Source organism: Natrix helvetica (genome assembly GCF_964273705.1).
Source record: "Natrix helvetica genome assembly, chromosome: 6".
Classification (NCBI taxonomy): domain Eukaryota; kingdom Metazoa; phylum Chordata; class Lepidosauria; order Squamata; family Natricidae; genus Natrix; species Natrix helvetica.
In genome coordinates, this window is record NC_138553.1 from 48,985,707 (window position 1) to 49,011,127 (window position 25,421).

Here is a 25,421-nt window from a genome sequence, read left to right on the forward strand (position 1 = left end):
ATAAAAAAATCATAGGTGAAAACCTAATTATACTGAGTAAAATGCTAGGACAAGGTGCCGGATGAAAGGTCTCATAGTTTTCTGTAGTTAAATGTTGGAATAGAATGTTAAGGAGATGACCAGAAGTTTGCTTTAGCAGACCCCCATCATCTCTTCTTTGAAAGCATCCTTAGGATCCTGTACTGAAAAACAACTATGATGGTAAAGAGACATTGAGTAAAAAAGGCAAGAGAATATGTTAAAAACAGTTCATTCTAAAAGTCCAGGGAACTGAACTCTGGAATGTGCGGTTCCTCCTTTAGATCATTCCCTAATAGACTGGGTCCAGGGAAAAAAATTAAACAATATGGAATTCTCAAAACAGAAAGTATGACACAAAACTAGAAGAAAATTTTATTGAGTATTGTAAATATAGCTGTATGCACCCAAGATAAATTGTGTCCTTCATTAATTTGTTTACAGAGCTTCTAAAATAAATATAAAAATTATGTTCAGATACCAGTTTTTTGAAAAAAGTTAAACAACAATTCTATTTAGTACACAAACAGCTGACTTAATGGCCAATATATAAAAATAATTTAAGACAATTTAACAATTTCATTGAATAATGTTTATTTATTTGTATAAAAAGGTAGCGCCACATATATTTCTTATCAATCTAATTAATAACGGTTTTGATTTCTGTTTAGTCCATTCAAAGAAAAATCTATCTACAAATAGAGTTTGTTTTATTTTATTCCACAATACATGAACAAATGAATGTTGCTTCTAATAAGCACCTATTTATTTTAAAATGTACACAATTTATAACCATTTCTATGTAATTTGGAATTTATATACACTGTTTAATTTTAAAATGAAAAAAAGCATTTCATTTTTGCTTTTTTACTTACAACTTATAGTTATCCAACATACAGTTTGAAACAGGCAATCAGGCACCTTAGGCTATCTTTATGCCTTTATGTGCATCAACCAGCAAAGTATAGGCAATTCTTCTGTATTATGTAAAAAGGCTAATACACATACGATTTATGCAGCAATAAACTAAAAAAGAAAGAAAGAAATTGAATGGCACAGAAGTTAGCATTCCTATAAATTAATATTTGGAGTTCCTGATTAAGGGAGACAGGCAGAAATTCCAGTAGATTCCTCAAGGTTTTGCTCTTTGAAAGAATACCTGTTTAAGAAAATATATCACGAGTTAAAAAAAAAAACCTGAAAAAATCAAATAGAAAGGGACTGTACTAATGACAGAAGCAAATTTAGAACACTACATCAAATTTCTTAGATATAATGGAAGGCAGTAAGTTGGCACAGAGCATCCAAGTTGGGCAGGATATAGTATTTCAATCTATCGATTCATAACATCAAAAACTAATAATCTTCATATATAACCTTAAAAACACATTTATCCTTCCAAGAAAGTGTTGCAGTATTTTGGTGTCATACATTTAATTATGGACTTTAATATAATGCACTATGAACAAATACATTTGTAAACGGTAATAATCAGTAATTTCTTAAATACCATTTAGAACTAAAATACGATGTGCATTTAATTGTTAGATAAAATTTAAATAATAACCTAATTGTACAATTGTCTAATTGTACAACACCAACTTAAAACTCTTCCTTAGATTTATTAACCAAGATAGACAAAAAGACATTTCAGTTCAGATGTTGAGGACATAGTGAGTGAAATTGACTTCTATTATTCGTCTATCCTTAATCTACTAAAATTGGCTCCCTTGCATGGTCTAGTATCAACACAAAATTTTGTAAGTCGAAAACCTGTCAATGAGTTTTCTTTATAAACAATTCTTTTGAAATTCTGTGTAGGAGTTTCACATAAGTTGAAGTAAGAAACCTCCAGTCTCACACAGAACTAAATATTTTGTGTATTCGAAGGTCTACAAAGAAGCATCTATATGCAGTTCTTCAGATACAGGTGTATTTGTCATTTGGACCCTTCCTGGCTAATCCTGCTGAACATGTGAATCTGAGCATCCACCCACCGAGATAGGTGACCTATCTCATAACTTATAATGAAGCTTGTATGACTATTTTTAAACCATGTGAATCACCTCTTCATGTGATACAAGAAAGCTTCTGTATTGACATACGCATCACTTTCTACAAAAAATAGAATGAGTTGAACCACATTGGTACATCTATAGCATGTTATTATGAAGCAGTTATTCATATAATCATCTTCATCTCAACTATCACTCAGTTTCACCTTTTTCAAGAGCAATATGCATACAAAGACAACAAAGGCAGAGAGAAAGTATCAGAGACAATAAGCATAGCTGAATTGCTTAAATATTCATCATACAGTTCATGTGCTATTTTTCATTTTTACAAGTGTTCAAAACTCTTTAAAGTCAAAATATAAGTATGAATTTAACCTACCTTTAAGTAGTTTTTAAAAACTTTAGCATCAGGCTGCTGAAGTGCTTGACAGAACTCCTATACAAAAAACATATTTCAAGAATTCTAAATTAGAAAAATACATACTTGAAAATTATCCAATCTGTTGCAATCTTACCTTTTTCAAGAAGAACCAGGATTGCTGTTGCTTGCTATGACAGTACACATCTCATACTAAATGCAAAATATAACCAATTCTCAGTAATCCAATTGGTACAAATACCAGATAAGAACACACTATCCATATCTGCACCAATTAGTTCAATAAGAGGAGGCAAAGGAGAAAAATCTGAATTAAAGTCATAATCAGATAGCGCTTCATGAATTCAGGGTATTTATGCACTAAACCAGGATATTACAATTTTTCATGTAATTTCATCTAACTCAGATTAATACACTGTTCCAAAGATCAGAAACCTTGCAATCACTTGAGTTGATACTTCTCAAATGAAAAACTCTGTAACACTTAGAACATTTTAGACTAGATCAGCTTCAGAATATGTCCATCTACTGCCAAAGCCACATGCACTGGATTAAAAAAAAAACAACTAACCTGTATTATTTCAGGGGCTACTTGCAATGAAGGGAGATATTCCTGTTGCAAATACTGGATACATTCAAGCCCCTAGAAAACAGTGACAGTGATTAGATATTTTATTATTTCAAATCTCCTCCATTTTACTTGATTACACCATGTTGACAAGATTATAGATTAAGCCTCTATAAAGCTCCAGGTCCAGACGGTTTTACAAACCAATATTTTAAATTCTTCGAAGATAAACTTCTTCAGCCACTAAAGGATATAATGAACGGTATTACAGAAAGGAAGAATATCTTAAACCTGGAAAGTAGCCAATTTTGCATTGCTATCGAAGGAAGGTAAAGATGTTGCAAAGATAAAGAATTATAGACTAATCTCATTATTAAACAATGACTATAAACTTTTTGCTGCGGTTTTGGTAGAAGGATTAAAGAAGGTTTTTATAGGCATATATATTCATGAAGATCAGCCTGGCTTTCTGCCAGAAAGACAGTTAAGGGACAATGTGAGGACTGTTTTGAATATCATTGAATATTTACAATATCATAATAAAAAACAGATAGCTTTAATATTCCTAGAGAAGGCCTTTGACAATCTAAATTGGGCTTTTATGTTTAAAGTCCTGGAAGAAATGAACTTTGGAGAGAATTTTATTTATGGTGTTAAAGCCATTTTATATGTCATAGCAAGCAAAAATTGTTACTAATGGTGACTTAACCAATTCATGTGAAATTCAAAAGGGTATGAGACCAGGATGCACCTTGTTTCCCTTGTTGTTTATTTTGGTGTTGAACAGAGATATTAGGCAAGACGAGTAAATAACAGGCATGAGTATCAAGAAGGAGGTATATAAATTGAGGGCATTTGCTGATGATTTGGTTATATTCCTGCAAGACCCAAAAAATAATACAGAATATTTGATGAGAAAACTAAATGATATGTTTGAAACTAAATGAGTTTGGAGTTTTAGTGGGCTTTAAAATAAACAGAAAACAACAATATTTATTAAGAATATGATCTCTCAGGAATGTGATATATTGACCAGAAAGTCTAGTTTTAGGATTGAGAAAAGGGTGAAATATTTGGGGTCATACTGACAAATACAAACACAAAACTGTTTCAAAATAACTATGTGCTTCTTTGAAATGATCTCAAAAATGATTTTTTAAGATGGGATAAAATGCATTTATCACTATTGGGTAGAATTTCTATAAGATGAATGTCTTACCAAAAATGCTCTTTCTGTTTCACATGTTACCAATACTTGCAACTTATACTCCATTTAAACAATGGCAGATAGAAATTTCTAAGTTTATGGTGGCAAGGGAAAAAAACCAAGAATTAGATATAAACTATTGCAAGATGCTAAGGAAAGAGGGGGGTTGGGTTTACCAGGTTTAAAACTGTATTTTAACGCTTGTTTGGTTAAAATTGGGTGGATCTCCAGAATAAGAGGCTGTTTGATCTAGAAGGTCATGAATTAAGATTTGGATGACACAGTTATTTATGATATGACAAGGTTAAAGTAAATGTTGATTTCAACAACCATTTTGCCAGACATGTCATTCTAAGAGTTTGGAATAAATATAAAACAAGGGTTCTTCCCCCCCCCCCCCCAAAGATGCCTCTTTGAGTGTCCCCCCCAGGAAGCCTTTTGAAGAAAATAAATGGTGATGAAGTCGAACTGGTGGACTTATGATAAAATAATATCTTTCAATTTTGGTGATCCTACCCTCAAGTCTAAGGAAGAACTAGAATCAGAAGGACATGTCTGTCACTGATTTACATATTTACAACTGAAATATTTAAATAAGACAAAAATAATTTGGGTTTGACTTTGTTAAAAATGAATTGGAAATTTTACTGTATGGTAGTGATGAATGTATTATTGCGAAGGTCTATAAAATGTTATTGAATGTGAATTTGGAAAGTGAATATGTAAATTATTATATGGTTCAGTGGGCAAGGAACTTTCAATATAATGTAATGCTTGAACAGTGCGAGAATATATGGATGAAAGATTTAAAATTTACACTAAATTATAATTTAAAAGGAAATTTCTATAAAATGATGTACCATTGGTATTTAACAACAGACAAGTTATCAAGAATATATAAAGGTATTTCAAATGAATGTTGGCTATGTAAATGTAAAGAAGGGGCTTTTTATCATTTATGGTAGACGTGATAAAACAAGGAAATATTGGAGTAGGATTCATATTCTAATACAGAAAATTCTTAAAGTGAATATACATATAAAATCAAAAACTTTTCTTTAGTTTAATGGAAAAAGATTTACTGTATTTTTCGTAGTAAAAGATGCACTGGAATATAAGACGCACCAAGATTTCGAAGAGACAAATTTTTAAAAAGGTTTTTGCATTCTGCAGGCCTCCCAAAAAAGGTCCCCCCCTTTTTTAAAAAGGACATGAATAGCCTTTAGGAGACTTGTAGAGTGCTCGGGGGGAAGGTGTAAAAACGAGCAAAAAACAGCCAATTTTTCACAAAAATGGGCCTGTTTTTTGTCAAAAGGGCACGTATAGCCTTTAGGAGGGCACGTACAGCCTTTAGGAGGCTTACAGAGTGCTCCTGGGAGCTGGGGTGGGCAAAGGTCTGCTCATTTCTGCCCTCCCTAGCCCCCAGGAGCACTCTGAAAGCCTCCTAAAGGCTATGCACGGCCATTTTGGTGAAGGGGGGGGGTTTCGGGAGGCAAAATATGCTTATTCAGTGTATAAGATGGACCCACATTTTCAGCCTCTTTTTTGAGGGAAAAAGGTGTGTTTTATACTCCGAAAAATATGATAGACTTTTTTTTTTTGAACTTTGATGTTATGTATGTTGACAGCAACAAGACTACTTTATGCACAAAACTGGAAGGACACTTCGATCCTCACAATGGATGGATGAGTGGCTGCAAAAGTTGATAGTTAGCAGAGATGCCTAAATTGACTGCTTTGATAAATTTTAAAAAAAGTATTTTTGTTTCTACTTGGAAATTGCTTCTGACTTTGTGCTTGAGGTGGAAAAAAATGAAACTTTGATTTTGGATTTTACCAATTACAGTAGAACCTCATGGTCACGAACGCTTCTGATCACAACCAAATCAGGTTCCGACCAAAAAATTCACAATATTTTTGAATCTGGTCATGAACACATACTCGGGTGGCAATCAAACACGGCTGTGGTTGATTTCTCCTTCCGCGCCACAGAGAAAGTCCTGATCTGCTGAACAAACCTGTCTGCCATTCCACATGTTAAAGTCACCCTTTAATCTCGTTCTCGCTGGCTTCTAGCTAGTTTTGTAAGATTAACTTTCTCCCCAGCCAGGCAGCCTCTCTCTCCCTCTCCTGCCACACTGGGAGACCCATGTGACGCCGCAGAAGCCTTGATCGCAGCTTTTTTGTTACTGTTGTTTTGCACACATGGCAAGGGTTGGGAACAGAGCTCTGTAGTTGGGAATTCCAGCAGCTTGGAAGCCAGGATCTCCCTTTCCCTCCCCTCCTCTCAGTCCTCTAGGAGGTGCAGAGAGCAGCAGCTCTCTGCCTCAGCAGGCTTATGACAGAAAGGTCCTGGTGCTCAGCTTTGGAGCATGGAAGGAGGGTGTGTGTTGGGCTGCTTCTTCTCGCCGGGGCTTCCTTGCAGAGAAGAAGGCGGGAGGAGCACTGCAGAAGCCAGCTAGCCCAGTCCAAGCCCTCCCGCCCAGGTTGTGGGAGAGCCGGGGTCCTAAGACAGCCAAGAGGAAGTCAGGAAGAGCTATCAGTCTTATTAAAGGATTTTACATTCTACTATTACACTATGCATAACTAACTGCTTTTGTGCTTAAAAAATCTCAAAAAAACAATATTTATATACCAGTGATGGCGAGCCTTTTTCTTATGGCATGCCACAATTGTGTGCGTGTGCGCTATCATGCATGCACATGTGCCCACACCAAATCAATCCTCCCCACCCATTTGTGCCTGCACATGCGACCTCCTCCTTGTACATGTGCGTACAACCCCTCCCCATGCTCTGGAGGCTTTCCTCCCTTTTCCCTTTTTTCTGTCCTATTTTTCCTACTATTTGCTTTTGTATTCTTGTATTTTAAATTATGAACTAATAAAAATGGAAATGGAAAAAGATTATATATTAATAATGCCAATCAAGACTGAAGTCTACAAAAACAAATGAAAAGACATTTCAGTCACTTTTAATAATTGTGAAAGATTGGAAATTTCTGATGGTGCTATTGTCAGAACAAAATAAAATTAACATGGAGAGCAAACTGTCAAAATAAATAATCCAAAATTCCCGAGTAAGACAAGTTTCAAATAAAATATTATTTTCAGGATTCTTACCCTTTTGAGATGAATTGTTTTTAACGTCACTGCACATTCTGATAAAGCCTATTAAAATAAAACAAAGGGATTTCAATTCAAATATTTGAATATTATAGTTTAAATGTTTGTAATTTATGTTTTAGGGGACTAATACAAATTATGTGAAAAATGATGTGTTCAACTTTAAAAAATCTAAGCTATTTAACAACCTTATATGTGTTTCTATGGCAGCCATCTGTTTCATCTATTTGGATGGAAATTCTACCATCAGATTATAAAGTCTTCCAGACAAAGGCCTTTTGAGGTGGAAATTTAATTTCCATGAATCAGGAATATCATTTTAACTTAAAGCCCAATGATTTTTGAGCAGGGTTTAGTCCACAAAGAAACCCTGGTGAGATCTGGATCCCAAACCTGGCAGTTTGAAATTCAGCAGAAGCCCTGCCCATGTATACTTAGTAGCATTAAAAGAGTATTTTAATGCTACTAATAATAGTAGTTGTGAATATACTTCATACACAAAAAATATGGAAACCTAGAATACTTTGAGATAACTCTTTAAGGTTTTGCATTTGGCCAGAATTCAGAGGTCATGAAAATTGACCGCCATATATTCTGGGCAACAAATGTTATTCAAGATTCCTAGTTTTCATTTAACTCCAGGTAAATTACCAATAAATAGCATAGACACATTCAGCAACTACAAGAAGTGTAAGTGTGCGATGGCTGTTTAGAACCAGACAATTCTGGAAGAAATAGATTTCCTAGTTCCATTTCAGCTGGGTTTGAGCCCATGATTTTTATCAGAAAACTGATGGAGGACAATAGCCTTCTTAATTCTCCTGGACTACTCAGTGGCTTTCACTAGCATCTATCATAATATCTTTCTGCAGAATTCAGAATTGGGCAGAATTCAGAGGTCATGAAAATTGACCGCCATATATTCTGGGCAACAAATGTTATTCAAGATTCCTAGTTTTCATTTAACTCCAGGTAAATTACCAATAAATAGCATAGACACATTCAGCAATTTGCCAATAAAATCAGATGATAGAATACCTACCAATACTGTCTGTGCATCTGCTAAGTCAAATGTTTGTTTCAAAGGTGCTAAGAAACAAGCAGGAACAATATGTTTATAGACAAAGTCAGCAAAACCCACAGGTCCATCTTTGCCTCCTAAAAAAATATGAGTGTTCTTATCAATTCGTTCATCCACTATTTAGTAAATAGGCATGCAGTAGTGCATTATTATATTAACCTACTATCAGCATATTTCAAACACGCTGATTTGAATGCACACAGTAAACATGCATTCAGTTTAAACCACTAAAATATGAATGGAGGCTTACCCCAAAGTTCCACCAATTTTGAAAGAATGATAAAGCACGTTTTCTGAGCAATAGGATCAGGATAGTCAACTGCTCCTTGGATGATTGTAAACAGTACACGCTCTACATTCTCTGCACCTAGAATCAAGAGAAACAGTATAATTTAGTAATATGTAATTAATTCTTCTGAATCATAAAAAAATATTTATAAAGACAGAGATGTTTTCTACATATAAATGGATGCCAAATTTCCCTCCTTCAACAACATACAAAAATAAATTTAAGAACTGCATCTATATTATTAAATAGTTCAGTTCAATACTGTTCTACCGTATTTATTCGAGTATAACGCGCAAAATTTTGTACCAAAAAAAGGAATCAAAGTGTGGGTGCGCGTTATAAACGAGGGCTGGGCTGGGGTGGTGGAAAAAAAAAAGTCCCCTCTTCATTTCTTCCCCTCGCTGCGAGGGGAAGAAATGAAGAGGGGACGTTTCTTTTCCTTTGCCTTTCGCTGGGACTGCCAGCGAGGGGAAGAAATGCAAAGCGAAAGGCAAAGAAAAAGAAACGTCCCCTCTTCATTTCTTCTCATTTCTTCCCCTCGCTGGCAGTCCCAGCGAAAGGAAAAGGAAAAGAAACGTAAATTATTCACTGTATCATCCAGGACTTGCTTCTCTTTTAATGTTAATCATATTGTGCTTCCAGAATTAAAAATCCTAATTTTCAGCCTTATTCAAATAATAAACTTACATTTTGGGATAATTCTGGTTTGAAAACTGCAGGTAAATCTTTTTTATATAAATAGTTATGGGTCATAAAGTACAAACAATATTAAATTTAGGGTGTGCAGAGGATCAGTGGTTAAGGATGGTGCAGTGGCTCAGAGGTTAAGACACTGAGCAACATACAATGGGGTGAGACCCCATCGTTACCTCCAGCTCTTGCCCACTTAGCAAATGTTTTTTATTTTTTTAAATATACATCAATATCAATACATGAACAGTGAGGCATCTTGGTATCATTTCTTTGAATACAAGTACTAGTGATAGTATTAATATTATTTGTTATTTAAGTCATACATATCTAATTGTAAATGTTGTTATACATATTTCTGTTAAAATATAGGCCTTATTTAATTGTTCAACATTTTAATCCCCCATTCTAATAACAATAGCAATATCATTAAGACATATAGTGTCACCATCTTTCACTATTTAATTTTTTTATCTAACTTTACTTTTAATGTATTATATTAAAATATGCATATTATTCCCCTATTTCTTGTATCTGCCTCTATTCTAGCTCCTGATAATGCCAATCTTGTGTTACAAAACATTTCCTCTATCCATCATTTCTTGCCTAATTTAATATTTCAATTCTTATTCATTTTTTGACTTGCCTCACAAATTCCTCCCCTGGGTCTTCTTCTCTACCTACATCTTTCCTGTTTAATTTTCCATTTTCTTTTCAAAATATATATTTCTATTTATCCAAAATCCTTTTTTGGTCTTTTAGCATATACTTTCCCTGAATTGCTTCACTAATTTTTATTACTTTCTCCTTCTTATCTTCTTATTTTGTTTGCTTATTTGTCCATTCTTTCTTTTCCCCTGGTCTCCCTATTATCTCCTCTATTTCCTGGGCTTTTTGATCATTATTCATTATCCCTTGTGAAGCACTTTCTAGCTCCCCATTTATATTATTCATTAAATCCATTATCTCCCTGTTATTCCTTGTCATAGAATCATAAATGCTTTGGAACAACACCATCAATTCTTTTTGCAACCCGTATAGTAGCTTATTTCCCCTTGCTGAAACATCTTGCCTTCTTTTTTGGGTAAGTCCAAATATCACTCATTAGTCTGCCAATGGTCTATCACTGCTCCAAAGCCTCAATTATCTTTGCCTTCAGAGAGTCGATCTGGAAACAATTTACTCAGTCCTGTTGTTGCTCCTCCAGGAATACAGTAATATAGTTCTTTATATTCCACAACTAGTCAATTTAGCTCTTTTTAGGTAATCCAGGGAAATTTTCAAATGTCTTCTTATGTCTCCTCTATAAATGATTTTCTTTCTTGTTTTCCTCCCAAAAAACTAAGGTGCATCTTATATTCCAGTGTGTCTTATAGTCCAAAAAATACAGTATATATTCACACATACATGTATAGTTTTTAAATATTATTTTCCCCCCCCCACTCTTTCCTTTCTGCATGTTAATACATAAAAACAACAAACCCTAAAGACTATTTAGAAAAGCAGATATATTTTATAGTAGAAAAAATAATTTGCAATCTAGCAATACAAATACCATAAATGTAAATACATTTATTTTGAGGAAGCTGCCATTCATAAACTGTGCCTCCTAACAAAGAAAATGGATGAGAAGAGCATTCCCCATCCCCCGTTTTCTAATTTTATTACAATTAAAGTATCTGTTTGAAAACGAACTCTTATCTTACCCTGATTTGCTATGACTTCACTCATTCCACTGCCAGTGACTGTTTGTAGGAAGGCAAAGTAACTCCTTCGCAACATTTGCTTTTCTAAAGCAGCAGATTGGTCATTATCTTCAGCAGGTTGGTGCAATACTTCAAAAATAGCATGCAGTAATGGCATAAACATTTGCTGTAGAAATGGGGAGACCTGGGTCTATATATATGAAAAATATGGCTAATTAAGTTTATGATGAGCAAATACATTACAATAATAAAAATGGAAAAAGTTATTAAAACAGAATCTGTCACTGCTCCATAAAATTAAGTTCAGCTGTAACTTTATGGCTTATATTAACTTGGTACTCTTCAATCTGTGGTTTCCAGGACATCCTGGACACTAACATCATGGTTCGCAGTGGGTTTCAGTCTTCAAGTCTTCAATGTGAAAGCATTGCAAGATACGCATGAAATTTACTATTTGTTTCTCATCTAGTCTCAACAGCAAGAAATGGTGGATTCAGAAGTTTTGTATTTTGATAATATACGAAGGTCAGGTGCCATATGTGCCATGCATTCTAACTGGCAATTTTTCTTTTAGGATTATTATTATTATTATTATATGAAAAGGAGTTTTTGTAACTAGCTGTAACCAACATAATAGCCATTTTTAAAAATGGGCTTTCCTCAGAGCAGCTATTTTATTAAATTTGAAATGATCAGTAGATACAAAAAGGCTGAGACATTTAAAATAGACTCTTACCTTAAACTTTGCTGTGATCTGGTTTATGAGGGGAATAAATTCTTGAAGATCTTTTGCTTCACAATCCTTGAGCATATGTTCAGAGGCTGAAGGAATGAATGGGAGAACTTCTTCCTCTAAACAAATAATCATTCGGTGAAGAAAGGTGCGTACACCACTTCTAAGAACTTCCTTCTGCAAGGGGCAGCTAAGAGCTGGTAGAAATGTTTGTAAGCAGTCCAGATACACTTCTGAGCATCCACATTGTTTGACTGTCTGCTTGTTGCTGAAAGCTTTGCTCGTACGGCTATGCAAATAAAAAAGATATATTACACTATGGTTTTGGTATGCCATTTAAAATAGTTTTCTAGGATGAATTATTTGAAATGATAATTTGGATTCTCTTCTCCTTTACCTCAATGATTTATTTCATATACAGTAGCAGCAAAGAGGTACTCAGCTTGGTTCAGAAGAATATAAATTTCTCTGAACACGATATACTAAAATTTCATTGAATTCAGAAGATCTGAACAATTATAGCCTTATTTTATTATAATTATAGCCAATATACTCTTTATCATTATAATTATAGCCAACATAGACTTTCTGGGCAAGAAATGTAAGTGTTCGATGGCTGTTTAGAACCAGACACTTCTGGAAGAAATAGATTTCCTAGTTCCATTTCAGCTGGGTTTGAGCACAGCCATGTTAACCCAATAGATTATTTTTATCAGAAAACTGATGGAGGACAGTAGCCTTCTTAATTATCCTGGACTACTCAGTGGCTTTGACTAGCATCTATCATAATATCTTTCTGCAGAGTTGTCCAAGCTAAGTGTAGGTAAAACACCTTGAAGTGAAGAGCTGAAGTAATAATTAACTAAATGTAAAAAGAAGTCTAGTTCTAACAATATTTTGTGCTGACAACTACACTGCTTTTAAATATAATTCAAATAGGCTCCACAAATCCTACCTTGCAAAGCCTACAGCATGATTTAGGCAATCAGCTAATGCCATCTGCCTGTCTTCATCTTGTGACATCACAAGCTTTTCTAGCAGCACTTTGAATCTTTCCATTAGAGGAGTCAAGAGGTTCCTCATTAAAGCCTGCTTACGTTCTCTAGAGTATTCACTGTTCACAATTAATACTCCTGCAGTCTCATAAATAAAGAGTTGATCATCACTGGTTAATAAAGCCTGGTAACCATTCTCCTGGAACCAAGAAAAAGAGAAGAGTGTTCTGTTCAACATTAAACATTTTCTCCTAGAATTAGTGTAATTTTCTAATTATTCTGCTTGCCGAGTTCTACAATCCCCCCAAGTTTTATAACAAAATCCCAAACCAATCTAAATTGCACAGAACATCCTAAATCATCTTGCCCCAAATGCTCTATGATTGTTAACCAGTGTAGCTATGCTTTCTTTGAAAACACCCCCTTCCAACTGCATATTCTAATTATAGTAACTTAATTATATAAATATTACATTTCAATACTCTATTGATGTACTATGGATTGAGGCTATAATCCTGTAAAATTGAGATCAGTTTTAGATTATTTCAATACTTTCATATATCACTGCTACTCATTGAGCTAGATTGGCATGGGGACCAGGCTATTTGTCTCCTATCCCCATTGATTCTGCCTGCTCCATCAAATCTAGCAGGGGTCTTCCCCATCAAAGAATGCCATCTTGGTGCCTTTTTTCTTTGGGGATTAACCAGGGTGTCATTGTTATGTGGTATTGTGGTGCATTTAATTTTTATGTGTCGTCCATAATCACTGCTATTAGAAACTAAATAAAGAAATCTTGATACAATAGATTCAAAATGGAAATTTGACAATTCTTGTTTAAGTAACCTTGAGCCAGTCCTTAGGAAGAATGCAGGAACAAATCACTTCTGAAAATCGTACCAAGAAAACTGCAGAGATTTATCTAGTCATCAAAAATCAACACTGACTCAAAGTCACACATGTGCACACACAGAGAGACATAGATATTTATAGAAGTACCATTCACCATTACCTTCTAGGCCTTTTTGTCCTTGCAAATCATACTTGGTTTCACCCTGACCTGCTTCAAATATTGCTTTTTGTTCTTTAAACGTCTCCCAATCTTCCTGAGAATCTTACCAATTTCATTCATCTACATCTTCCTTGACCTTACTCTTCTTGACCCATTTTCTATTTATTTATCTGATTTATAGGGCAACCCACCTCACAATACTAACTTTTTATATGTTTCTTTTGCACTTTGATCCTTGTTAATTCACTGTATATAAACACCTGGAAATACTGTTTTTATACTAGATGTGCATATCTTCATCCAGCACTATGTATTCTTGTTTTATCAAGAAACATTTCTACCACATTCAATTTACTTTTATGTTTCTCTGACATACCCAATTTTTACTGGCATGTAATACCATAGGCAGAAGGATATACTTACACACAATCATTTTGGTTTATTTCAACAATCATTCAGAACAGACTATAAAGCAATTTTCTGACATTTTTAAATATTAAAAATTCTCCATCCATTTCCCCATTTAATTAATATTCTACCAAAATATTCAAATTCATATACTTCTTACATTTTTCCCATTGATGTATAACCTGAACCCACACTTAACAGTACACATGTACTTGCACCCCCAACCAACTCATCTCTACTGTCACCATAATCATTTTTCATACATTTCTCTATAAATATATTAAGCAAGGAAAACATCACACACCCTTGCCTTCTGCTGGTTAGTGCTGAACCATTTGCTAAGTATTGCATCTATTTTCAAACAAACGTTTTTATAAACTGTTCTTATAATCAACAACAGACCTTTAAACTACATACCTATACAAATCTCTCTACTGTTCAACCCTATGCACTTTCAACTTTTTAAAATCAGAAATTACAACATGGAATCTATCATATGGGTAAATTTCTCCATGACCTACTCAAGTTAAAAAATGTAAAGAAACTACCTCTATGATATTTTCTGCATTCTATTTGCTATCTTTCTCTTTTTGTGTAAGGGAATATCAGCATTCTCCCAACTGTCAAGGCACAGTTATCAGAGTTCTTAAACCAGTCACCAAATTATTGTATAAATAAACCACATTCCTATTTTAGCATTTCTTATATTTTACTCTCTAGAGATTACTTGAAGGAGTCATCTAGTGTTTTTAAGAATCAGGAACATAAAATGTGCTACTCCAGCAAAGTCAAGACAATCTCCAGTTATTTTCATCTTCTTACTTTTATCTTAAGACAGACTAAACTAAGATACCAACTGAGCTTGTGGGTATCTTCTGTTTTTATAAAACATAAGTAAAAATTTAAGCCTGGATCCAGGACCACCAGGTTCACTTCAGATGAAGTACAGACCTGACATATTCTATGATAATTGAAAGAACAAATCAAACATATCACGTGTGGCTAATCTGAGATAATGTTCTTACGTCATGTACTTATAAATCAAATACACTAAATTGCCAAAAGTATTCGCTCACAACTGAGTCTGATTATGTGGATGGATGAGCGAATACTTTTGGCAATATAGTGTATATGTATATATTAGAAGCCAATATGAAAACAGAGTTTAAGATACTTGGCTTGAGGGAGGGAGATCCAGTTTCAAGTCCATTCCTATTTACAGAGTTCATCAGATGATTATAAGACAACCACATTCTCTTAGTTCAACCAATAGGCTGTATTATGGAGATAATACAAGGGAAGATCTGCCACCTTGAGTTTTCAGAGAAAAGATCCATTATAATTCATAAATTCCTTTAACTATCTCCAACTCTTTTAAGTGGCAACTCAGTAAACTAAACTCTCCCTCCCTCCTTCAGCAGTCCACAAGTCTGTAGTCTTCATTAAATGGAATACAAAATACTTACAGGTGGAGAAAGCTCTAGCAGGTCTTGTATTCTGTTCAATACATCTTCAATAAAAGGGTTCATTTGTTTACTAAAGGATAAGAATGTAAACCATATTACACACTTACAAATATGTTAAATAGCTCCAATATTAAAATTCAACAATAATATCACATTCAATTGTCATTAATGTGGAGATAAGAAAATCATGATTTATAATTATACCACTACAGTATGCATAATTTCAAAATAATTTATAGTTGAAGAGAAAGATAAATTATAAATTAATGATTTTGGTCTTTGGAGGTAAAAATGAATCTTTAAAATTAAGAAATGCTTCTAATATTTGTGCTGGAGAAACATCCTTTTGAGTGTATTTAGGTCTCCTTTATGTAACAAACCCATCATAGTCTATTCAGAATATTCATTTTTATTAAATTACTTAATTGTCATTAAACTTACTTGAGGGATTTGACAAATCTGGAAAAAAGATATGCTGTTCTACTTCGTACTTTTGGATTAGTATGGCGAAGACCTCTATGATCCAAGAATGCTATCTGCAATTAAAAGGGAACAATTTAGCCATTTGAATTTCTAACAAACCCAAAGTGGCAAATTGATTAGTACAATAATATTGAATATTATTATTAATTTTCAATATTATTCAATATTATTTTAAAGAGAGATACAATATTATGGACAATTTCATAAATAAATAGCTACCTACCGTGTTTCCCCAAAAATAAGACAGGGTCTTATTTTCTTTTGCCCCACGAAATATGGCCTTGGGCTTATTATAGAGATTCAGAGAGTCTTCCGGACAGAGAGTCTTCCAGCAGCCAGCCCACAACCATAGAACACACTCCTAGGTCAGTGAATGGCGTTTTGTCTGGCTGGAGAGGGGGTTTGCCGGCCGGCTGCTCATGAGCGTGGTCACCTCATGGCTGCTTTGCCCCTGAGGCTGTGCCTGGCGCTTCGGGAGCCAGTTTGCAAGGGAGCAGCCGCCCGGCAACTGTCCCCTCCGGCCAGGCGGAACACCACTCCCCAACCTAGCGGTATCCCGAAGGCGCCAAGCAACATGAGCGCCTTCCCCCCCTGGCTCCCGTGGCTTGGCACCTTCGGGATACCACTAGGTCAGTGAGCGGTGCTCTGCCTGGCCGGAGGGGGGGGGTTGTCCATGGGGCTTATTTTGGGGGGTGGGCTTATATTTTTGCCCACGTGAAAAATGTGGCCATGCGTTAGTTTCAGGACAGGTCGTATTTTCGGGGGAAACACGGTAGTATGAACTTACTAAAACATTCGGAATGTGCTGAGGTTCCAGAGAGAAAAACTTTTCATATCTGACCACAGTCTCAAAGAATTCCAGAGTTACTGATGTGTGCTGATAGGTGCTAATACCTGATGTAACCAACTAAAGAGAAAAGGAAAAGAGAAAAATGACTGAGTCAATTTTGTTGATATAAAAATTGTAACAAATTAACTGATTTTGATTCACACTTACAGTCCGCATCATATCTTGCAGAGCACTAGCTTTTGTATCACCTGTAAAGTGAACACTATGAGATACTGGAAGAGCTTCAGCTAACATGTATAACAATCTAATTGCTACTTCTACTTCCATAAATGGTTTGGTTTGCCAATTCCTATAAGAAAGGATAGAAAACAAATTAACAAAATCTAAAATTATTTTACGAATAATTTATTAGAATTCAGCTGAATTAAATATACCTATAAAACATCAATGTTTCATCAACAGATAAATTAAGCATTAACAATTAATTTCTGGGATTATCAACTACATTAGCCTTCTCCAAACCTCTCTTATCTTTTGAATAAACTTTCTCCAAGTCACTAGTTGTTGCTTATGTTGATAATGGATTATAAAATTTGAAATTTAATTGATTCATTTGGCATAAACTCTATATATTTTTACTATAATATACACTACGAATATGAACCCTAAAAGAGGGAAGACTATTCAAGTATTTTTCTTGTGAACAAGAAGAAACTTAATTTGGCATTATATTATAATGAAATTAATTCTTCCTGTTTGTTATATGCAATCCTCTTTCCCCCACATTAAAATTCTGTGCTTGTGTTTTAAATTACCAAGTGTTTTTGAAGATGATACTACTTACCGTATTTTTCAAAGTATAAGACGTACCAGAGTATAAGGCGCACCAAGATTTTGAAGAGGTAAATTTTTTAAAAAGTTTTTTCCCTCTCCGTCTACCAGGAGCATTCTACAGGCACCCCAAACCATCTGCACGCCCCGTTTTCCATAAAAAATGGGGCATGCAGAGAGTTTGGGAGGCTTGCAAAGTGCTTCTGGGGGCCAGGGAGGGTAAAAATGTGACGCGTGGGGGCTTGATCTTTTTAAAGAGTCAAGGTCAAGAGTCAAGGTTGCTTTTGTCTCTGCACCTGGCTGGATGTGGATGGGAGGAATCTGTCTTCGTGGCAGTGAAAGATTGGACCATGTGATGGACTTGTGGGTGTTGGGGCAGGATCTTGAACTTTCAACTGGGTGGGAAAACCTGGAAGCTTTCAGATTCTGGTTTTTCCGATGTGCCAACATGACATCTCTAATAATTTGGAACTTTGAGGAAACACAAGCCTCAGAATTTTATTCCGTTGGGGTGTTATTTGGAACCCTGACATTTACTAGCAATGCACTTCTTTTTCTTTCTTCCAGGAGAACACAATGGAGACACAGTGGGAGAAAGGCATTATCTTTAACATGTTTTTTTCCTCTCAGGTTAATGAACCCAATAGACTTGCAAATGTATTAACAATTAACAAAGGATTTATATAGCAAAAAACCCTATGAAATCCCTATCTACATCATAGTTCCAGTAATCAGATTTTGGCTACTAAAATGTAGTCATTATGAATCAACCAACTGGAAAACAGGTCTTAAGTATCAATTGAAATTGTCACTAAAAAGAAAGAAGCATTTACTTAATTACTAGAAATGAAAATATCAGAAATTCATTTGAAACTTACTGCAATGTAGTGTTAAAAATTCTGCGAACAGAAACTAATAGTAATTCAGGTGAGACTTGTGCAAGTCTATCCAACAACAGCTTTAGCTGTTTCCGATATTCTACAAACATGGCTTCATCTTCACCCTGTCAACATAGATAGTATGAACAGTTTAGTTCCATAATATACTAATTTACATTTGGATATTACAAGGCATTTCTTGCTAGATGATTAACAACATTAATAGATCCATCATCCTTGTTGCCTGCAATCTTATTATCCGTGAAAGTAGTCCTGCTAGATTGCAACTACATAAATGCCTTTATTATTATCATTCACTCTTACTACCTTTTGTCTCACTCTTGATTCCTGATGACTGGGTGGACAAGTCCACATACCTTTATTGACCACATTTTTAGATGTGATTTGTTCTTGCCTTGTGCCAAGGCAGGAAACAACTCATGGTTTCCTGGTTTCCAGCCTGGTACCTTTAACCACTACACCAAAATGACTGTTGTTCCTGTTCCTTTTATTGTTTTTTTAAAGTAGGAACAGGAACTTGACCTCTTGTGCCATTAATGGTAATGGAGTGGTGGGTGTGAAATAGAAGAAGAAAAGAACCCAAAGGATCAAATACTTCTCATTTCTAAAAAAACACCTATGAAAATTATTTAAGTTTGTTTTAGATCAGAATGTTAAAATAAATAATTATCTACATCAAAGTTGTTTCACCTTTATGAGAAACTTACTAATGAAAAAGTCATAGTTTTAAGACTACTTACAAGCATATGTCAATCTAACTTTCCAAAAATAGCTTTACATATTATTGCTTCTAATTCCTGTTATTAGTCTTTATAAACATTTGAGCTTAACAATATCCTGAAATTCTGAAAAATTTAAGTGACAAAACTGCATATGTATATAGTTTTATTAGTTTATAATATAACACACAAAGAGAATACAAAAGCAAATATTAGGGAAATTAGGGAAGGGAAAAGGGAAGTGAATAGTGGGGGAAAGGAAGGGGGGGGAAAGGCATTGACTTCTGACTCCTTTGGTGCAGTTGAATAAGGCATTAATATCTATGCTCAACTTTTTACTTTTTCATAATAATAGAAACTAGCTATTTCTGTAACAACAAAACTGTACTGAGACAGTTTTTCCCTTCAGTGGAAACATACAATATAAACTGTTTAGCCCTATTCATTTTCTTGGTCAACTGTTGCAGTCTTCAGAATCATATGACAACACTGGGGCACTGTTTTGCAATGGTCATTATCCTTCTTGCTGAAATATTCAGTCTATTTTGGACAGGGCTACAACGCTTTGAAGAATGCTTATTCATTCTCAGCTCTCTAGAATGACACTGGGAAAGACTGGACAAGAGCACTAATGAGTCCACTGTGAACCTACAATGTGGCTATATTTTATTTTGCACCAGTGCAGCACAGGTTACAATGGGGTATCTGAAAAGTATCCAGATTAATCCAAAACTATGATTTCTGGAGCTAGACAGCTAATTGGAATAAAAAACAGGTACCACAAGAACTGAAATTGTCAATGAATTATTTAAGGGTGACTGCTAACCTCATTTTCAAAGTTGTATTCTTCATCATATGTTAATTTTTTCATTACTGCCAGCATAATTGCCTAGAAAGATAAATCAGTGATAAAATTATCATCTAATATAAGCTTCTATTTATTAAAATAATAAAACCATGAGAAAGATTCAATAGAAATAATGCAGAGCAGAAGTAATTAAATATTGTTAAAGCAATCTATATGTTCACTGTTTTATACTACACCCGTGATGGTGAACCTATGGCACACAGCACCCACTCTGATGGCACGCAAACCATCACCCCAGTTCAGTTCTGCCACGCATGTATGCGCACCTCCTACCGGGTCTCTGCCATGCATGCGTAGGAGGAGCTCTTGGAGGGGGCTGTGTGTGCATGCGTGGGGGGGTACATGCACGAGAGCGCAAGCATGCACGGGGTCAGGGAGTATGCAGGGGGTGCACCCAGCGCATTGCATTTTGGGGTTTTGGGCATGCATTGGACACTTGGTCTGGAAAAGGTTAGCCATCACTGTATTATACCATTATAAATGCAAGAAAAGAAATAATAATTTTCAGTGCAAGACATTCAGCTGCATAGAATTCAATATAAACCAGGGGTAGTCAACCTTTTTATACCTACCACCCACTTTTGTATCTCTGTTAGTAGTAAAATTTTCTAACCACCCACCGATTCCACAGTAATGGTGATTTATAAAGTAGGGAAGTAACTTTACTTTGTAAATTTATAAAGCAGAGTTACAGCAAATCTTTACCGCCCACCATGAAAGCTGGAACGCCCACAAGTGGGCGGTAGGGACCAGGTTGACCACCACTGATATAAACCATGTTTAGCATTTGACTTATATATTTTTACTGAGCAGGTTTGGACATCAGAATAAATAATAATTTTTTTTGAGAATAAATGTACCTTCCCTTCCCCTCCTGACCATTCTCCTCTATGTTACCATCCCTCTCTCAATAAATAAACTTCATCTTTAGGCGACTGGAGACTAAAACATATGAAGAACGGTTGCAGGAACTGGGTATGTTTAGCTTAAGAGAAAGAAGGACTAGGGGAGACATGATAGCAGTGTTCCAATATCTCAGGGGTTGCCACAAAGAAGAGGGTGTCAAACTATTCTCCAAGGGACCTTAGAGTAGAAGAAGAAGCAATGGGTGGAAACTAATCAAGGAGAGAAGCAACTTAGAACTGAGGAGAAATTTCCTGACAGTTAGAACAATTAATCAGTGGAACAGCTTGCCTCCAGAAGTTGTGAATGCCCCAACACTGGAAGTCTTTAAGAAGATGTTGGATAGCTATTTGTCTGAAACGGTATAGGGTTTCCTGCCTAGGCAGGGGGTTGGACTAGAAGACCTCCAAGGTCCCTTCCAACTCTACTATTGTATTGTATTGTATTTTCTCCTCTCATAATGCTAAAAACTATGACTTGAAGGGTTCCCCCCCAAAAAATAATAATCATTGTGTTCAACTGGTGATGGAAGGACAGTGAAAGAAAATACCAGAGGTGGGTTGCTACCTGTTCGGACGAACTGGTAGTGGAAATTGGGACTGGGTCGCCAAACTGGTAGGGACGACAGGCTAGCCCAGCACCCGTACCGATTTCCCGATTGCCCATGTCGTTGCTGGCATGTTTTTAGTCATTTTATAATGTTCTGCGCATGCGCAGAACTATTTACAGGCAACTGAGCATGTACAAGCAATGTGCAGCGTGCGCACAAAGCAAACCAGCAGTAACGTTGGCAGCAACCCACCCCTGGAAAATATCACTTTTATTATATTATTAAAATGGCATGTAGCTGCATTTTGGGGAAGGGGTCCTCCTCTAAATTAAAAAAAACATAATCATTTCATGACTTGTTAGTAAAAAAAGTTATCTGATAAGAATTTAAATAAATTTGGGGATTATTTAATTTTTTAATTTACAATTTTAATGTTAAAATATGTTTGCTTTACTCAGATCTGAAATGGCTTTCCATGGCAGTTTTATTGACTAGAAAAACAAAAAGCTTCAAAAAGGCATTTCATTATTCTTACCTCTACATTAGCTTTTTGTTGTTCTGAAAGCACAGGGAGCTACAAAATAAAAGAAACAAAGCCTAGTTTTGAAATGTCTCAAGCAATGTACACATATTAATGCTGAAAAGGTTGAGGGGGAAAAATTGACTTTTCAGAATGCAAAATTTCATAAATTTACCTGTTTCAATATGTGCAGATAATCATAACAGAACCCTATTATATTTGAAGATATATCATCATCTTCATGAATCAAAAGCTGTAGCATTAGAGCCACTTTTGCTTCAATTGCTTGTAGACTATCTTGCGCATTCTTCAAATCTCCAATCTTCACAAGTTTAGACCAGCTAGCTATCAATGCCTGCCCCATTCCATTTATCAGTTTAGAGAATCTAGCTAGAAAGTCTACATCTTCTTCCTGTAAAGGTTAAACATTAATTAAACACTTTTAAAGGAAAATGAACAATTTGAGACACAGATTATATCCCTGTAAAAATTAAAATATCCCTGATGGATACTGTTATAGTAGATTACTAGGGATCGAAATGATCACTTAGACAGTAATACTGGTTGCACTTACTAGATGAAATGGCAATAAATAAAATCTGTTAGTGTTTATTCTTATTTTCCCAAAGACCACTTGCAAAAATTGAATTTTGTGATGATGGCTATGGCCTGGATTTACAGTATCCCAATTCTTTTACACATGAATACTTTTCACACACGCACAATGTCAGCATGTGAAAATGCAAAAATTTAAATACCCCACCCCCACCCAAATCTATTCAGCTGAAAAGCTTATAAAACTACACAATGTGGAGAAATTACAGACAGAGTATTATACACTGAAGCTGGATAACGGGAGCCTTACCATAGATGAAAAGAAATGCTTTATCAGTTAAACTACGGGTAGTTACTATAAAGTGCAGTTTACAGCAAACAACACAAATGACTTTTACAAGTACTGAAGACACAAACAGTCATACAAATTATAGTAATGTAACATTTCTCTCACTAAAAATAACTAACCTGATCAACTATAAATAGGCCAGCAGACTGCAAAACTTGACACAAAGTTTCTACCAACTTAGTTTTATCAATTGGATCCATTCCCTTATTTACAATTTCAAACAAGCAGTCACATGCTTCCTCTCGTAAAACTTCTATGGACATGTGACCTAGCAGCATATTTATAAACCTTTTAAAAAAAAGACAAAAATTTTGCTTTCTGGGTAAAAACAGAAATTGACAGTAAATTTTACTTTATCAGCCTTATATTCTTACATTCTTGTATAAGAAATACAAAAGCTGTATGCATTAGTGTAAGTGAAACCACATTTTAACAATCCTCATTTACCAGATTCACATATACATCATTAAGTCCATTGCACTGAGATGGTCTGAATAAGGTAGTTAAATTTACATTACTTCTACTTTAACTTTGCATCTGTGTCAATTTATGCTATTTGTATAATAACATGCAAATAACATAAAATGGTATAATTATACTGTTGTAAATCACCACGAGATACTGTTATATTTAACAGATATTCAGAAATAATAGACAATCTCCTCAAAAATAGCCCTTTAAAATTAGGTTTCACTGCAAGCTGTTTCACTGTTAGCAAGTCAGCTAGCAATTATTTTTAAAGTGGCTAATTTTCCAAACAATTACAAAAAAAAAAAAACTTTTTAAAAAAATAGTTACCCTAAAATTTCACCACAGTTTTATTACCCAGTAAGTTCATTAGTGAATTTTGAATCAATAAAAGCATTACCTTTCATTTGCAATTAGACTCAAATCTATCCAAGAGACATATGCTCCAACTACTTCAAGGCACTGACATGTCAATTCTGAATTTGTATATTGATATGTTTGCAAGATTTGATACCATGATTCAACCAAACTTGGAATGCATTGCTCCCTCATAGTATCCTTTAGTAGAGTATTTCTGCGAGCCTCCTATAAATATAAGGATGTTAGTCTTCAAAAGTAAAAACTGAGATACCTATTTCTGTTCTTTGAAAATTGAAAACGTTGGGAAAGTTAATAGTAGCAGTAATCTAATATTCATCATAAAATGCATCTCTATGGTTGATGTTTCTTCATCACTACTCTGTAATTTCAAATGTGTAGTATTTCAAACTTTGTATGACATGTTGCTTAAATGTTAAAACAAAATCACATATTAGGGATGAAATGCATTTTTAAAAAAATTCTAAGAGTAGTCTCTGCATATAAAAGAGAGGAAGTCTAAAACTCCCTTCTTGGGGGCACAATGCCAAACACATAGGCTTGAGGCAATCTCCCAATGTGGCCTTACTCAAAAGCAGCATTGCTGGGATAGATGATCAAAGAGCTGTGATATTGATTGGTTAACTGTAATCACTGTCTCAACAATCTTTACATTCCTTCTCCACCATGCTCTATGCTTTTTCGTATCTCTTACTTTTTTTTAATTGCCTGCCCTGCTTGCAGTTGGGTTTTTTTATATTCTTTCTTAACTCATGCCTCCATGTTTCATGAATCTCTCTCTCTCCCTGCCTTGCTTTCCTCTGCTTTCTCGTGCCTTCTGCTTTTTAATTCTCTGACACATTTCATCACCCTGTGCTTACCAATCTTTTTTTTTCTTGCTGCTGCAGTCTGTACATCTCTAAACGTTATTTTTGTCCGACTGTCTCTATATATGTATGCATTACTTTCTGCTTTAGAGCATGTGAATAGGAGTATCCATCTATGTATTATGTTATGCTTGACTGTTGCAGTCTGCATTAGGTGAATCTAAGTGAATTTGTTTGTCTTTCTGTTTCTTCTCTTGTATGCCCTTTTATTTATGTATACTTTTTACTTTATTTACTGTGTATATTTTTGTTTCTGGTTGGGGTGTGTGTGTTACATTTTAGTACATGTGACAATGTATTTATAGTTCTATGTGGCTGAATTGCAGAATGTTTAAATTTTTGCCTGCGTCATTTCTTTTTTACTATTTACTCTAATTGATTTTTATCCTGCCTTAATCATTTACCTAACATTAGACAATGTACATATTAAAAACCATAGAATTTCTATGTAATAAGGAGTATTATTGTCAATATATGTCAGGTATCACTCATCAGGTACAATTGTAAGAAGTGACTTTAAATGGACTGAGGATCTCTTTCTCCCTATAGAAT

At 34.9% G+C, this 25,421-nt stretch overlaps 1 protein-coding gene across 5 annotated transcripts in view; it reads right to left on the reverse strand.

Annotated features, from left to right (window-relative positions):
* Positions 1–380: 380 nt before the first annotated feature.
* Positions 381–25,421, reverse strand: part of XPOT (exportin for tRNA) — a 35,802-nt gene continuing 10,761 nt past the window's right edge. For all 5 annotated transcript variants that reach the window (XM_081956986.1, XM_081956983.1, XM_081956984.1 and 2 more), the window contains 19 exons: positions 24,026–24,210; positions 23,277–23,445; positions 22,429–22,665; positions 22,269–22,307; positions 20,239–20,301; positions 18,673–18,797; positions 17,171–17,312; positions 16,961–17,080; positions 16,132–16,226; positions 15,691–15,760; positions 12,765–13,003; positions 11,813–12,098; positions 11,077–11,266; positions 8,642–8,758; positions 8,353–8,468; positions 7,308–7,355; positions 2,984–3,055; positions 2,413–2,469; positions 381–1,177 (listed from right to left, as the gene is read on the reverse strand). In XM_081956986.1, the coding sequence (XP_081813112.1) occupies positions 1,151–1,177; positions 2,413–2,469; positions 2,984–3,055; positions 7,308–7,355; positions 8,353–8,468; positions 8,642–8,758; positions 11,077–11,266; positions 11,813–12,098; positions 12,765–13,003; positions 15,691–15,760; positions 16,132–16,226; positions 16,961–17,080; positions 17,171–17,312; positions 18,673–18,797; positions 20,239–20,301; positions 22,269–22,307; positions 22,429–22,665; positions 23,277–23,445; positions 24,026–24,210 (2,397 nt within the window). In that variant the 3' untranslated portion in view covers positions 381–1,150. The remainder of the gene's footprint in view (positions 1,178–2,412; positions 2,470–2,983; positions 3,056–7,307; positions 7,356–8,352; positions 8,469–8,641; positions 8,759–11,076; positions 11,267–11,812; positions 12,099–12,764; positions 13,004–15,690; positions 15,761–16,131; positions 16,227–16,960; positions 17,081–17,170; positions 17,313–18,672; positions 18,798–20,238; positions 20,302–22,268; positions 22,308–22,428; positions 22,666–23,276; positions 23,446–24,025; positions 24,211–25,421) is intronic.